This window comes from Manis javanica, chromosome 12 (assembly GCF_040802235.1).
Source record: "Manis javanica isolate MJ-LG chromosome 12, MJ_LKY, whole genome shotgun sequence".
Classification (NCBI taxonomy): Eukaryota; Metazoa; Chordata; class Mammalia; order Pholidota; family Manidae; genus Manis; species Manis javanica.
Window position 1 is genome coordinate 67,869,034 of NC_133167.1, and position 17,619 is coordinate 67,886,652.

Genomic DNA, 17,619 nt, shown 5'->3' on the forward strand with positions numbered 1-17,619 from the left:
TGAAGAAATCTTAGGACAGCCTTCTCTGCTTCCAGGGATTGGCTGATAAACAGGCAGTGCTTGTTTCCTAAAGAGATTCATCATAACTAAAGCTCACAATCAAAAAATGATAAAGAAGTTGAACAATAACTGTTGGTATTTCAAACTACACTTTAAAGCTGCAGATAATATGTGATCTGAGAGAGAGATGCCAGTGGCCACCCACCCCCCACCTATGGGCCAGGGCAATCTCACAGGCAAGAGCAGGCAGAAAACAGGCACAGAGAAGCAAAGATAACAGAGATTTTAAGCTGCTCTTGTAAAGTGAGCTACAGAGTAATATGAATGGCAAAGATTATTCTATGGATAGCAAAGATTATTCCATGATGCAAAGTTGCAACAATGCTTGTTCAGAGTTAAAGAGAACTGCATGTAAGGGTAAGCAAGGCCGTGGCTGCTGTGTGCCAGATGCTGAGGGAAAGCGGGGTGGAGGGAAAGGACAACTGAAGTATATCATTGAAAAGTACAACTTTTATTGCATCTCAAAGTGAGGCTGGACACATGAATTTTTAATATATTTTTAAATCAGGGTAAGGATTTATTGTGATTTCTAAATACTGTTGTAATTTCCTAAATTTCTAATACTCATAACAGCAATAAACATGGGAGGTCAAAAGTTAGCCCAATAATTTCCCTAATAAATAATGCTGCATTTTGCTTTCCCTTTTCTGCTTATTTTTGTATTATCCCTAGATCCTCATGTAGTTAATGTCAAACAATTCCAACATAAAGTTATACGCTTCTATATCCAATCCACTTCAACTCACCCCCACCCTATCCCAGTCAGAGGGTAACTACTACTTTTTTTAAAAAAAACATTTGCATTAGATTGTAAGATTTCTTAAGGCCAGGGAAAATGCCTTAATGCCTTACCCACTTTGTTCTCCCCAAATTTCCAGCATACGGCCTATTACAGAACTAGTTCAACAAACAGATAAGTTATGAGTAATGCACAATTGCACAAAGGAACTGGGGAAGAAATGTCCCACGTGAGGGAGCTGAGACCTTCCCCAGGCAGTCTGGTCACTTGCGCCCTTCACTGCAATTTCTCTGTTTCATCTTTGTACCACCCACCTCCAGGATGTACTCTCGTTAAGCAGAGAATCTGTGTCTTTCTCATATTTATATCTAGGGCACAGCACTGAGCCAGGCACAGAAGCAGCTGCTTAAAGATTGTTTGTAGAATTGACAAACATGTGATACTAGCTACCTAACTTGCCTGCCAGATAAACACTAGTAATTCTAGGATCATTTAGTGTGACTAAACATTTAATATAGAACTTTGTTAATCTGCACGGTATCAAAGGCTGGCATGGAGAAGTCAGACATGGTCCCTGCCCAGTGAAGAGTACGTGACTGCAGAGGTGCGAGGCCCTGGGCTGGGGCCAGGGGGGCCAGGACACCTGGGGAGACGAATCCCGGCTTGCCACCAGAACTGTGTGGCTTTGGATCTGCTAAGTGAATGCATTCTCAGTTCATTTTCCTCATATATGATATGAGAACACTGGACTGGGCTGGCACTTTTCAAAACAAAGTTTTTACATACTGATAACTCTTAAAAACTGGGATATTAAGTAGAACTCCAAATATGCATTTACAGAAGATAAAAGGTTGCTCTGGTCAGCTGAAATAGGCCTGATGCTTGTAGGAGGTACAGCCATGCCCCTTCCTCCTCCGCTGTCCCCACTCACATCACCCAGGAAGGGGCCCAGACACCTCCTTGGAATCCCAGGGCTCCATGGAACCCAGCTAGAGAAGCAATGAACTAAACACCTTTGAATTTCCTCCAGTTATAACATCTCGTTTTCTGTAATTCAGTTTCTTGTGAGGTTCTAAATTCAACATCAAGACAGCTCCTGTGCAGGAACGCATTTGCCCACAGGTTTTGCAATGGCAGCGTCTCTCCTGTACCTACTGTCCAAACTGCACAGCTCTAGGCGGGTCTGTTCTTCTCCCCATAGCCTTTTGTGTGGACTTCATTACGTGCAAGCACTGCGCTCAGCAAAAGGGGATGTAAGGAGCAAACAGAGGTGTGCACCATTCCTTCGAGGGTGCACAGTCCGGTGGGATATTCCTACACTGACTATAAGGGGAGCACAGAGTGACGGTGCCATCATAGAGCGCAAAGTGGGGATTTAAGCACTGAGATTGTCTCGGGTTGGTTAAGATCAGGGAAGCGTTCACGGCACAGGTTCTGAAAGGTAAGAAATGTAGATTCCAAGCAGTTACTCCAGGAGCACCTGTACACAGGCAGGAAGTCCTGGGGCAAGTACAGGGCCTATACCTGGTGGCAACTTGGCGGAAATGGAGGCTGTCTGAAGACAGATGCTAGAACTGAAACTGAGGAGTGGCAGGACGCACAGGGCCTAAACAAAGTTCTAGAGCAAAGCAGTGCTTTAACTAGGTTGAAGTAGAGGCAAGAGGCTGCAGGTGGAGGCACAGTTAGGAAGCACAAGGTATGAACGCCTTAATCCAGCCTGAGCGGCAGGGACGGAACTGAGAGGCTGTCAGAAGCCACTTCTGCAGAACAGAGAGAACGAGGAGGCACAGGAGGAGCCAAAGATGATGCAGGGGCCCAAGGCCAGGCAAGCACGTAAACACCAGTATCATTAAGAGAAATGGAGAACATGGGACAAAGTTTAGAGACGATGATGAATGCTAAGTTGCCAGTGGAAATGTCCTGCAGGAAACTGCAAAGGCTGAATTGAACTTGGTATATAGGTCAGAGCTGTACATACATTTGGGAAGAATTTTTACTGAGACAACAGATGCAGTTTAAGAATGAAGGAGAAAGGGGCCTTAGTGAATAAGGATGACTAAGTGCTGGCAGAGGCACCTACATGACTGGGTAAAGGAGGAAATTGAGTCAGAGGGGTACAGGACGCTGGGTGAGCACGTGTAATCACACACACATGCACACACTCAGTTAACAGGGGAAAGGCAGGTGCCATAAACTGATACTCATGTGTGTACAAATTCTAGTTTTAGGAGCTGTTAGAAGGTACATGAGGATCAAAACAGGACTCAGCAATCCAGAAGGCTGGGTACTGACCGTTTATCTCCTGTAGAAATTCAGTCCATCATATTAACCCCAAAACACTTTTTGTTTTATATTCTCTAGATAAAGCAGTGTTCTTTCCATAGGAAGTCAGCTTGAGAAACACTGATAAATGGTGAGGTTTAAAAATAAACAGAATAGTAAACCTAGAAAGGACAGTTGAGCTCACTTCATCCAATCCTTTCCTTTTTGGGGGAAGAACATTAATTATATGAGAAACTACTTTCGTGCCTTATCTGGGGTGGGTGATAAAGAATAAATGTGGATATGAAAGCACATAAACAGGAGAGATAAAAAGGAAAATGGCAAGTAAGAGAGAAATGAGAGCTGTACAAGCCACAGCATAAGTCACCATTTGAGAGAGAACGTGCTTTAAGTTTACTGTCTTAGAACATTTGCCAGTAAGAGGCTCAGGAATGGCTCATCAGACACAAGTGGACACTGAGGCCTGGAGGTTACCGTGGCCGGGCCCAGCTAGCACACGGCAGAGCTGGGATTCAAACCCATGGCTATCTGATTCTGGAACCTGGGCTCCTGGACTTGACACTCTGTCGCCTTGGAAAGACTCAGGGGAACCCAGTTCCCGGGAAACTGCAACCCACCCATGGGGGGGGGCCCGACATAAAGCTTTCTTGTGCCCAACTGCCACTACACATAAACAGAAATAAAACCTACTGTAAGAAATTCAATATATTAAAAATCTAGATTACAAAATAGATATTCAGGATTATATTCCTTTGGTTTTTTAAAAAAACAACTTAATAGAGAACCCTCAAAATATTCTCTTACCAAGCGTGAACATATTTGTAATTATTTCACTTTAAGTAATTTTCTGTAGATATTCTCTCTAGGTCATGGAATGGCTCTAATATTTCATTTCAGCAAGTTTGTATCATTTATGAAATTTCTGTAGAAAATCCATTTCTATTGATTAGAGATTAGGCCAGAAATTTGGATCTCAGACCATGAATTCTCATTGATCTTACCGAGCTTGCTGTGAAATGACACACTGTCTTTGAGGTGTCCTGGTGTTTACAGACATGGACATGTAAGTTGTCACATGCACTTGCTGAAAATACAGTCTCAACTTAAACTCTGAATCTCTAAGTTAGAGCAGTTTCATGTGACCTTACAGTGAGTAGAAATAATTCAAGTGGTGCTGACACTTTCTATTTATTCTAGCTTATTGTATGTGAGATACAGTCCATTGCTAAACCACCTTTCTCCAACATGCAAATGAACATGCAAAAGACTTAACCCCCAAGATATGATCCTGTAAACCTAGGTTCACTGCAGACTGCCATATCAGGTCACATGGTTAGAAATACTTATGAGTGTCTAATATTAGGGAAAATAAAAAATGAATTTCACATGTAGTTCTAATTTAAAGCATTTTGACCTAACTTCTTGAAACTTGTTAAAAATTTAGGAAACATTATTCCCTAACACTTAAAAAAATTAAATTCTTAACTAATGCACTGATCAGTAAAAATTTAACAAGAGGGATACTGTGGGTCTACATAGAATTAGGTATAATATCTGTGACAGTATTTCCCAAAGTATGTATTGAAACATTACATTTCAATCTCAAATAGGTTCAGGAAACAGTGCTAATTCTATTTCTCTCTTGGAGATTGACATCTATTGGTATTGTGTAAGTTCCTCAAAGTTCTGCAGTCAAAAAAAATTTTTTTAGCTGTATTTAATCCACCATTTCTCCAGCTCACCTATCAATATCCTGGTTTAATCAGTGTCATAGGAACTAAGATCAGAAAACTTAGATTTATGATGACAGGAAAGAGAGAGTTAAAATAAGTGGATGGTACCAAAATCATCTGTACCAGGTTTTGGCATGTATGTATTTTTATCAGATTTTCTTGTGGAATGGTATTTCTTAAAGGTTACATTAAAAGATAATTAATTGCCTACAGCGTTAGCACCAGATAAAAGCAGAAGAGGAGCATGATGGCACCAGGAAAAAGACACAGGATTCTTGGGGTTTACCTGGGTTTTACCCAAGGTGGGCGAGCCACAGTGTGAAGTGAGAACTGGCCATCCTACTTAGTCCTTGTCCAGGGCCACCTCCACGGCACAGAGGGGGACAGCAAGGAAAGGGCAAGCCACTCATTCATTAAAGTGCCGACACACAGCATACTTACACTGCCCATTCAAGCTTCTCATTCTTGATTGAGTTGTACAGAGCCTGTAAAGAGAGAAGAGATGGAATTATTCTTTCATTCTGTTCTGCATTTTGGATTCAGTGAATGACCAAAGCCGAAAGTCCCAAGCGAGTGTCAGCAAGCAGTTCCCCAGGCCCTGCTGGCCACCCTGGGGCGCTGCAGAGGGGAGGAAGACCAGGGGGCGCAATCGAGCGTGCGGTAAGCAGTGTTCGGTGAAGCACTTTTCTCAAGCTAAAATGTCTTTTGTAAGTAAGACCCATAACACTCTATTACGTTTTACCATAGCAAAATATTAGGCTATGATTAGAACTAGACCACGTACTCTATTTTCTTATTCAAAATACAGTCTTCAAGTTTTTACTAGTCTGGATACTGGTGTATTCATACCTTTTCACTAATGGATTAAATATAACTGCTTTCATAACAACTCAAGATACATGCGAAGATACACAGAAGGGGGACAGAAGCTTGCCGTTTCTATGCCGATGATTTCAGCAGCTTTTATCAGTGCAGCTTCACAATCATACTGTAAGTTTGTGGTGTTACACTGGTGGGTGCAAGGTGGTGGGGGGAGACACAAGCTTCTTTACAGCCTTGGTTACAGTCAACATCAGCATAAGGCCCCCCTGATTCTGCAGCTCTGGCATTATGTACAGACTCCGTGTGACCCACTGTCGGACTGTGATGACTACCCAGGAAATGCTACCCCACGTCTCCACTTTGTTAACTTCAAGTAAGATGTTATAAAGAAAATGAATGCACCTCTTAGATATAAAATCACCACAATAAATTATACTGTAGAAAAGGCGAACTAGGTGCATAATGTGTGATGTTGGGACATTTCTTCAAAGGAGGGCATGGACCTAGTAGATCAGCAGAGACTTCCTCCACTTCGAGATGGAAAAGTGGGGCAGACGCCATCTGTCCAAGGAGGAAACGGCAGGTTCAGAAGCTGTGCTAGGAAGCACAGCAGAGCACAGGAACCACCTGGTCTTCCCACCTTCTGCCTGTCTTGTCCCAGTCGGAGGCACATGGCCTGTAAGCAGGCACGGAACCGAAAGCCTGCAGCCAGGAGTGGCCCCCTTTCAGCAAACAGTTTCCAATTCTGTACAGATACATTTTAGTTGCAGATTTTTATTATTTAAGATTCAATACATGTACCCTTAGTATTGTGACAGACTGTGGAGTTCTTCAGTGTGGCTACATGTCAATATAACCAGTGGATAATTATGGGAGCTAATAAAAATTAGGACACATTTCATCATATCATGTGGTAGAATGTGCCCTCAAATACAAAAATGATGGAAAATCAAATTAAGTGAGGGCAAACCGAAGCAGAAAGACATGCTGTAAATTGCACATTCTCTTTGAAGAACTCGAGTTCACTGTAGGTCTACAACAGCCTAATATTTTACTAATGTCTCAGGAGGCTGCACTCACAGAAGTGCAGAGAGCAGACATCTAACTCAGCCCTTGGGAGACTCTAGATGGAAAAATGCCTTTTCAGTGGATTCTATCACTTGTATGAGCCATTTTGGACCCACGTGTAATAGTGGGCTGAGAACTGCAATTGGAGAGATGGATCACTAAAGGTTATATATTATCATTCTCAATACTACCCAGATTTAACAATGAAGTAATGATAAAAAAAAATCTGTTCATAAAAGTAGAGTGTTGAAGATGATATCTATGCACCTAAAAAAATTCCAGTACATTCTATGCCCTAGAACAAATTTTTTCAAAAAGTTTGCCCATGTCGCTTAAAGAGATACTGAAATCTAATTTTAAAAAATTTTGTTAATCAACAATCTATTACAAAGTATCTTGTAAAATTTAACAAACATACTGCTCTGCAGGCCAAGTCCCTCCCAGTGTGTGTTTATAATACCAGAAATCTAAAAGATAGATGTTATGCTCACTCTGTTCAATCACAAAATTACCAAGGGGTTTTCTTGAATATTTTCAGTGCTTTACGGTGATCCATTAGTTCTCTCAAAAAAGGAAAATTTGCTTTGTAAGTACATCCAATACTCACATACCCTTCATGACAACAGCCTGTTCTCTGGCCTGCATGGCTTAGTTAGGGACTGGATTCCCTTAGCCCTCTTTTTCTCCAGCCCGACCGTCACCACTTCCTCGCTTGTGCAGCCTGGAACCCAGGCCCTGTCACCTCAGCCATCCTTGCAAATATCCCCAACTTTTGTCCCACTGCCTGGCTATCCTACCTGAAAAGGAACATTGTAGCTTTTGAGATAGTTACTCTAACTTCTCCACATTTATATCCCATGTATTAGGTAAAGTCTTCTTTACCTTACCAATCACCTAAAATCTAAGGACCTTAGGGGTAAAGGAAGCCTAACAGGTCATAGAGCCACATCATAGGTAGGTACAGATGGAGCCGGCCTCAGGGACATGGGAGTCTAAACTCTCTTCTCCTCTCTCTGCCCCAGCCCCCAACTCCCTGTTTCTTTACTACACGAGAAACACCCACTTACACCTCTGTGTCTCTCCACAAGAGAAAGCAAACAGTTTTTCTTCCCAGCTCCCATTTGAAAGCCATCAGTGGGTGTGGCTCAGGCACCCAGCCTCCCTCACAGGCACCTCCATGGGGCTGCGGGCTGGGCAACCGACTGGGCCCATCCTGACACCGGGCCTGGGCCCTAAAGAGGGGGATGCAGTGGCTTGCCTTGGTGTGAGCCTCCTGAGCTTCACAGCCTCCCCAGTTAATGTGACTAATTCAGCAATGGAGAAAATCAAACAACAGACCACAAAATGCTGCTAACAGCATTTCAAACTTCAACACAGCCTTCAGTCATGAGCCTCCTTCAGCTCTCTGCCATCCTCCCTAAAAAGTGCCTGTACGACTTTCCTTCTCCCTGGTGGTAAGGGCAGGGGTGCCCCGTCTCTGCTGGGCTAAGCCTCTAACACTGGCCCAGCACCTGCCCTGTCTGAGGTCACATGTCCCTTTCGTTCAGCTTTCAACTGCATGCGAGTCCCTCCCAACCCACTTCTACAAGTTGGTTACCGCCCGTTGCTCCTCAGCCCCTGTTTTAGCTGAGTTACTGAGAGGAGTTTCTGCAAGTCTTATCTCTGCTTGATCCCTGCAACTCAGGCAATCCAGCCTGTACCCTGTTTCTTCATTAAAACCATCAAACCAGTTCATCAGCTTCCTTCATGCTAAGTCCAGGCCCCTTTCAGGGTTCCTGCATCTCTTCACCTTTCAGCAGCACCTAGCACACCAACACCCTCCTCGTTTTCGGTGAGTACAGTCTCCTGAGTTTCCCTCACTCCTCGGATGGTCCTTCTCACTACTCACATCCTCAGCTTATCACTTATATGGTGGGGACCCTAAGGGTTTATCTTCAGCCCACGTGAACTCCTGGGAACTTCAGTCCCACATGTCAGCTGCGCCTGGATGCTCCCGGCACCCCACAACCTGCGTGAAGAGCAACTAGGGAGTGAGGACCTCATACTCAGTGTACCCTTAGTTTGGTGAGCTGTATTGGTATGCAATATTTAAGTTTTTGATTACGCAATCACCGCTCATAAACCCAAGGATAGGTAGTTTATGCAGACATAAGACTTACCCAAGTCAGAATCATAGAACTACCAGAATTCTTCTAACTATTGTTTCATTCAAAATATGTTTATAGTCCTTCCACACAGTCACAAAAGCTCCAGGTTAAAATCACATTTATCACCAATCTTATTTCTGCCTACTAATAGTGTAAGAACAAGACTCTTGAGTAATAATGTTTTTAGGACAAATTGTTGAAACTAATTTCCACTTGAGAAACAACAAAATGTAATTTCACAGCTGAAAGGGGCCTTACAGATCAAGAAATTCTTCCATTCATAGAATAGGAAAATGAAACCCAATGTTAATTAATTTCTCTCAAGGTCCTGCAGCTGATTTTCACAAACTTTGACTCAAAGGATCTATTACTCTCAGAAATCAAGTGACGACATTCAACTGGTACTCGCTCCTCCCAGCCAGCTCCAGCCAACCACATTCTTGCCTCTTAAACCCACCTGCCCAGCATTGCACATGCCTGCCTGAAGTCACAGCCCATGTGAAAAGGTAGCAACATGGCTGTGCCACTCTTAGAATAGATTTTGAAATGTTGGTCACTGTAACATTTTATTCTGAAAAGACAAGCATTAAACAAGAGCTGCAGTTGCTGGGGCACATGCTTGAAATGCCCTGCTGGAGGGTGACGGGCCTGTTGCCCTGACCCCACACCACCAGCCTGGTGATCAGACGCATCTGCCCTATGAAACACTGAGGCTGGAGCTGTAGCCACAGCTCAGGAAAATAATTTATCTCTAGCTATCTGACCTCAATCCAAGAATGCGAGGTTTATGGGTGAACACATCCATGGAGAGCCGCCCTCTGTCTGAGGCCATGGCGTGGTAGCTGTGGCTAAGTGGAGAGGTCTCACATCCGCCTTCATGGGTCACAGCAGCCTGCATGGGAGATATGCAGTGAGGTGATGACCCACCGTGACAGGCCAAATGATGGACCCCCAAAAGATGCCCAGGTCCCAATCCCTGTGGAACCTATAAATTTTTCTGTATATGGCAGAAAGTTTGCCAATGTGATTAAATTAGTGATCTTGAGACGGGGAGACTATCTGGGTTGGGTGGTGTCTGTGTAAGAAGGCGCAGAGGGAGATCAAAGAAAAATAAAGAAAGCGATGTAAATATGGACATAGGAACTGGAGCGGTGCCGACACAGGCCAGGGAATGCCGGCAGCTGCCACAGGGTGGAAAGGCAGGAAGTTCTCCACAGACCCCCCCCCACCCCCAGGGAGTGTAGCTGTGTCACCTCCATTTCAAGCCTTCTGGGCTCCAGAACTGTGAGAACACATTTCTGTTATTCTAAGATACCTCCTTTTTGGTAAATTTGTTATAGAAGTCCTAGGAGACGAATACACAGGAATAAATGGAAGACATCTGAGTAAAGAATGATTTTCAGAAATATTTCCAGAGTCGTCCCTAAGTAACAAAGTCTTCTACCAGAGTGGCCTCAACTGAAGGTCTGAGGATGACATACACCACGGGGATGGAATCAGCCAAGTAATGAAAAAAAATATTGATTATTGAGGCCCATCCCAGTTCTACTGAATCTATTGATTTCCAGATGAGAAACCTATATGTATTTCCAAACGTTCCACATGTGAGTCTGATACAAACCCTTGGTTCAAAATCACTGCTTTGCAAGTGATTTTACCAATCTTTTGTCTAACCAAAATTCCAGCAGCTTAACCCAGGAGCTAGACAACAATCAAACAGCTCCACTGAGACTAAACAGGACAGAATGATTCTTCCAATTTTAAGAATGAGAAAGGAAATTGCTTTAATTACAGAGATCAAGGTATGTTGGTCTAAATTTACTTTTAAGTCTTTGTTCCTCACTTTTGATTGCTTCTCATCAAGATGATAAAATGCAATGTTATTCAAGGCTGAGCAGTGATGTGACAGCCCACACATGGTTCTCTGAAGTTTCATCCCATTACCAAGCATTGTGTAACCATGAGTCTCTCTGTTTTTCTCCAGAGGCACACTTTGCAATCTATGAAATCCATGTATTTTAGTTCAATCATCTCTGAATTCCCATGATTTCTTCCTATGTGCTCCTTGAATTATTATGAAAACTGTGGAGGATAAACTGGATAGCTTCTGATCTCCTTTAGTAAGATGGACAGTGACCACAGTGAAATGCGTCCCCAGGAAGATTCAGGACACTACCACCATGGCTATCTTCTTAAGTGCAATGCTGCTTCATGCAAATACTCAGATCGAGTAGACTTCTAAGTATAGAATTAAATATGCACCACTCTGAAAGTGTTATCAAAGACAGTGTTTGGAAAAGACATTAGTTAAAAATTAATGATAAAGCTGTTACCAAATGATTTTCAAACTGCTTAGAAAAACTCAGTATCTTAGAGCAATGATCCTCAACTTGTACTTCCTTCTCTTTGCCTTTAAATAATATTGAAAAACTGCATTACTGTATCATTACAGGATGCTTCCCTAGAACCAGTATTTAGAATTGACACTTCATATGCTCCACAGCCCTGGAGGTTCTTACACCTGTGTAATGTATTAAATAAGATTATGGGTGATTTTGGACCCTTTTTTTTTTAATTGGTTGAAGGCAATTGTCAAGCAGAGGCGAAAAAGGATAAACAGAGTTTGACCACAAGAGTATTCATAGGTAGATCCATTTTAGGGAAAAGTATATACTGAAGGTGAATTTCCAGAAAAGGATTTTCTCTAGGCTGCCTGTCCTCTGGACAGTCCTGGAGCGCCGGAGCCTGAAGAGCACTGCCACCCTGGAGAGCATGCCTGCACAGGCAGCCCTGTAGACGTACATCTCTCTAGCCCTCAGGCAGGGTGCCAGCAGCACACTCAATACAGAGCATCTTATTTTGAGTTTTGTTTTTTCCCACATCTGTAGTCAGATCTATTTTTTAGATCCAGTCACCATGTAAACAGAGTAAAAATCTACGTCCTGGACAATTCTCTGAACCTTGTGCTGTGGTGAGCTTGGAAGCCCAGTCAGCAACGGCAGAAATGCCTGACCATTAAGTCCCGGCCCCCCTGAGCAGATAGATGTCCAGCACAGACCCTTACAGATGCTACAGAATTAAATTAAAGGCCTCACCTTATTGAAAGGGGATCTGAAGTATAATGAATACGTATAATTCATAGCATAAACATTTTCAAGTAGATTCAATAGACTAGAGGGGCATTATGCTGGGCACAGATGAGTCTGCTCTGCCTTAAGGAGCCTTTTGTGGAAGGACAGTGTTTGTAAATAACAAACACTGTAAATTAACAGTGTTCTACTCACCTGCCTGACATTTGCCTAATGGAGAATCAGTCAGTTAACAGAATCAACTAACTTTTTACTTCACTTACAATGTGCAAGACACTTCCACATACATATCTAATATTTGACATTATATTTCATGTATTTTCTTTAGAGAAAAATTTAATAGGAAACAGATCCAATCTCAGGACATAAGAATGGCGGGGAGGGTCATTTACGTGCCTTTTTAAGACAAATCATTTCATTTACCTGGCCTTCATTTTCTAAATATACAATATGAGAGGGCTGCATGAGGCTCTTTTTTGGCCCCTTCCAAATCTACCATTCTCTGATTCTACTTGGAAAAGATCTCAGAAACCACCTGGCTGAACTCCCAAACTTCCTCAGTCCTCCTCCCTTTCCTCATTCTTCCCTGCTAATTTTCTTGCCGTGGCTATTTGTTACTATCATCACTACCTGCTCCCAAATCCCAGGCATGACTCTTGTAAACTGACCAATGAATTTGTTTGAATTGCACAGGAACAAGAGTGAAAAGGGTAAATGGGGAGAGAGAGGGAGAGGCTGAGATCTGGTTCTCTCAGGGGGGGATGGCACAGGCAGCGTGTCTGCCTGCCGCTGTCAAATGCATCTTTATAAACTAAAACGGGAACCACCACTCCTCCATTATCACCAAGGAAAACACTGCAGCCCAGGACAGTGTTAAACAGGCATGCCTCCCAAAAGCCCTGGGGGCAGCTCTGCAGGTATGCCAAACCAAATTTGAAAGCAAATAAAAATACAATTCCTAATTATCATTTGTACTAATGCAATACTCCAAACTTTTACAAAGTACATGCATACTTATTGAGTGATTCATTCATTCATTCATTCATTCTGAAGGTAGACTTGGTCAAGGAGGTGTCATGAGAATGTATACAAAGCACAGTCCTCCTAAAAGCGCCCTTTCTATTCCTTACAGTTGCCCTCCATTTGACTGGTTGTTGTTGGGAAAGCTTCTTAAATATGCTAGTACAAATAACATTATTCTAAATGCAAGCAACACTGTAAATACTAACTTACCACTAAGTTTCTTCTGTTAAATTGAGGTATAATTGACATATAACATAATATTACTTTCAGGTATACAATACAATGATTTGGTATTTTTACTAAATTCCTTGTTGAGCAAAAATTTTAACTAAAAAGAATTTTCCCCCTTGTTAAAACCACAGCATATCACTCAACATAATAAATGCATATCACAGCCAACATCATACTCAACAGTGAGAACCTGGAAGCTTTTCCTCTAAGATCAGGAACAAGATAAACATGGCCACTCTTATTCAACATAGTATTAAAAGTCCTAGGCAGAGCAATTAGGTAAGAGAAAGAAATAAGGCATCCACATTGGAAAGGAAAAAGTAAAACTGTCATTAATTGCAGATGACATGATTATACATAGAAGATACTAAAGACTCCACCAAAAAACTGTTAGAATGAAAGAATACAGTATATTTGCAGGACACAAAATCAATACACAAAAATCAGCTGTATTTCTATAAATCAGTAACAAACTATTGGTACACTGAAATCTCTAAGATATTAATAGAAGAAACTGAAGAAGATACAAATAAATAGAAAGATATTCCATGCCTAAGGACTGAATGTTGTTAAAATAGTCATAGTATCCAAAGCAACCTATAGATTGAAAAAAAAAAAAAAGTGATCCTAATGGCATTTTGCGCAGATTTAAAAAAACAATCCTAAAATTTGTTAGGAAGCACAAAAGAACCCAAACAGCCAGAGAAATCTTGAGAAAGAAGAACAAAGCTGGAGGCATCACTCTCCCATAGTTTAAACTATAACCAAACCTACATGAATCAAAACAGCATGGTATTGGCAAAAAAAACAGACACATAAATCAATGAGGTAGAGAACGTAGAAATAAACCCATGCATACATGGTCAATAAATTTACAACAAAGGAACCAAAAAGATACAATGGGGAGAGGACCACCTCGTCAACAGATCATGTTGGGAAAACTGTACAGCACATATAAAGGAATGAAACTGGACACTATCTTATGCATACACAAATTTTAATTCAAAATGGATTGAAGAGTTCAATATATGACCCAAAGCCTTAAAAAACCTCATGGAAGAAAACATAGGGGTGAGCTCCTTGACGTCAGTCTTGAGGATTTTTTTGCATTTGATAACAAAAGCAAAGGCAACAAATGCAAAAGGAAGGGATGGGGCCACATCACACTACAAAGCTTCTGCACAGCAAGGACAACATCAGCAAAAGGCAACCTGCTGAATGGGAGAAAATACAAATCATACATCTGATAAGTGCAAATATCCAAAATACAAAAAATTCACACAACTCAATAGCAAACAACCAAATGATCTTACTAAAAAATGGGAGAATGTGATGACACTTTTCCAAGGATGATCTGAATGGACATTTTCCCCAAGACATACGGTGGTAAGAAACACATGAAAAGATGTTCAACATCATTAATCATCAGAGAAATGCAAATCAAAACCACAATGAGATACCCCCTCACACCTGTTACAATGGCCATGATCAAAAAGACAAGAGATGACAAATGCTGGCGCAGATGTGGAGGAAAGGAAACCCTTGTGCACTGTGGATAGAAATGTGAAATGGTGCAGCCACTGTGGAAAACAGTATGGAGGCTCCTCAGAAAATTAAAGCTAGAGTAACCACATACCCAGCAATTCCACTTCTGGGTACTTACTTGAATATAACAAAAACACTAACTTGAAAAGATCAATGCACCCCTATGTTCACTGGAGCATTATTTGCAATAGCCAAGACATGGAAGCAATTAAAATAGCCATCTATGGATGAACAGATAAAGAAACTGTGGTATATAAACTGCAATATATTCAGCCAAAACACACGGGAGTATTATTCAGCTATAAGAAAGAATGAAAATTGCCATTTTCTACAACACAGATGGATCTGGGAAGCATTATGCTAAGGGAAGTAAGTCAGATGGAGAAAGACAAATACTGCATGACCTCACTTAAATGTGGAATACCCTCAGAAAACAGAGTAAAAATAGAAAACAAAAATCCAAGTTCACAGGTACAGAGAATAGATGAGTATATGCTAGAGGGGTGAGTTTTGGGTATGGGCAAAATGGGTCAGGGGATCAAAAGGTACTAACTTCCAGTTACACTATATATAAGTCATGCGGATGTAACGCACAGCATGGTGACTGTAGTTGATAACACTAGTGCATATCTTAAACTTGTTAAGGGACAAGATCTTAGAAGTCTTCATGACATGAAAAAAATTTTTCTGACCCTGCAAGGTGACAGATGCTAACTACAGTTATTGTATTTTGCAGTGTACACAAACACTGAATGATTACTTTTATACCTGAAACCAATATAATGTTATATGTTAATTATACTACAATTTTTAAAAACCTATAAACATATCTTATTGAATTGGCTTGCATATCAAGTCCAAATGCTGGTCCAACTTCAAAAAACAGTAGTTTCAAGTGTCCAGAGGAGTAGGCAGGGAATATGAATGAGTGAAGACATCCAGGGAGACTCTATGAAGGCAGAGAAAGTCCCGTGTAGAGGACCAGCCACTTACCACCTGTGGCCTGACCCACCAGCTGGGGATGCAGGCTCCCAACTGCTCGCTCTTCTTGCTCTTCAGAAATAACTGAAGCACAAACTATTCAAGGATAACAAAGTTCCAAGTGTGGCAACAGGAGGAGCAACAGAACCCCTATGGACCAGGCAGAACACATCTGATGTCCATCGAGAGACTCTGATAATATGATTATGAAAGTGTAGAGAACAAACATTGAGCATCGCCGAATATACAGCAAAGCTTCCTGTATGACTTAGAGATTTAGAGATGATGGTTTGTGATTCAGAGACTTAAACTTCTGAATATCATGTTTCACTTGAAGAGATTTCTATGTCTTTGTGATGATGTTTATAACCATTTCTCAACAGCTAACATTCCACTGATGGTAACAGCCACACCAGCAGCTACAGTGCTAGAGGTGCTGGCTGAGATTTACTTCCACGGAATCTCTGAGTCTTGTGTGCAAGAGGCATTATTACCACCTCTTCAGAAATGACATGACTGATGCTTACAAAGGTTAAGTAACGTGCCAAAGGTCATACACAGAGCAGAGCTGGGGATCTGAACACAGATCTATCCACGGCCAAAATCCACACTTCTAAGTGCCCTACTCACAACACAGCACGGAAATGTTTTATAGACATATAAGTTTAATACATGTTGTTTAATAATACATACTTTACATATTACATATTAACTATATGTATAACATGTTTATATATAAAGTATGTATAAATATATAACTATATAATATAAATATATAAGTTATGAATGTTTATAATTTTAATATATATTTTGTCATATTTTATATATTTATATATTAAATATATTACACTAATAAACTATATATACACATAATATATAATCATGATATATATTATATATAAATGCTATGTTTAACGTTTTAAGAAATACATTTATATATTATATATAATTCTATATAATATATAACACATAATATATAATACAGACAAAGCATATATATGTTTTAAATTAATATAGATTGAGTAATTTTGGAACTTTAGTAAATATTTTGTTGGTAAAACACTTACTAAAATTTAGAGGTTATGAAGTTAAAAACAATGTTATCCGCATTTCATTTCTTAGTTTTTCACTTTTTGTTATGTTAGCTCAGGACTGGTTTTTTAGTTTATTTAAAAACAATGTTTGCATGGAGAAAGATAATCATGATCCTGAGTTCGTAGCTAAGAAAACTTATGGTCAGCATGTACGTGAACCAATGGTCAGCATCAACATGGCCAGTTCAACACGTCCTTTAACACAGCACTGGATCTTTATCATCTGTCTACCCTAATCGCCTGTATAATATTCATATTCACTGTATTACGGTATTGTACAAAACCACAACAATGATTTCATTCTGACATATGCTGATATGTTAGGGGCAAGTATTTTTATAACTACTAGACAATGATAGGGATGCATTTTTTCTATGATAGTATATGTAAGTATCTATATAGAAGTGTATTGTTATAACTTCTAAAAGACTATAATCCACTGTTGTAACACGCATGTAGTAACAGTTGTAACACTTGTAACAGTATAGTATAAATAAATATGTTAAAAACTATTCACTCATTCATTCATATACCCACCCAGTCAGGAAATACTCAACTGAGTACCACCCATCAGGCTGTCAGGTATTAATACAGGCCTGAAGGTCCAGTGGTGAACATCACAGACACAGAACTTAGATTTAGTGGGGGTGGAAAATAGACAATAAAGGTTTAAGAAAACAGAGAAGACGATTCTATCATCTAGCAGGCTCCCTGATAATTCTTACAAGGGAATTAAAATAACTCAAAATAGGAGCTTCCACGGGGTGGGAGCAAACCTCTGCCCTGAAACTTGGGGCTGGCGGA

General features: G+C 40.8%; 1 protein-coding gene across 14 annotated transcripts in view; it reads right to left on the minus strand.

Moving 5' to 3' along the window:
- PSD3 (pleckstrin and Sec7 domain containing 3) overlaps positions 1-17,619 on the minus strand; it is a 429,070-nt gene that overhangs the window by 112,282 nt on the left and 299,169 nt on the right. For 13 of the 14 annotated variants that reach the window (XM_073218761.1, XM_073218767.1, XM_073218762.1 and 10 more), the window contains one exon: positions 5,257-5,300. In XM_073218761.1, the coding sequence (XP_073074862.1) occupies positions 5,257-5,300 (44 nt within the window). Of the gene's footprint in view, positions 1-5,256; positions 5,301-9,616; positions 9,745-17,619 lie in introns of all 14 variants that reach the window. The other variant, XM_073218768.1, reaches the window with a different exon arrangement.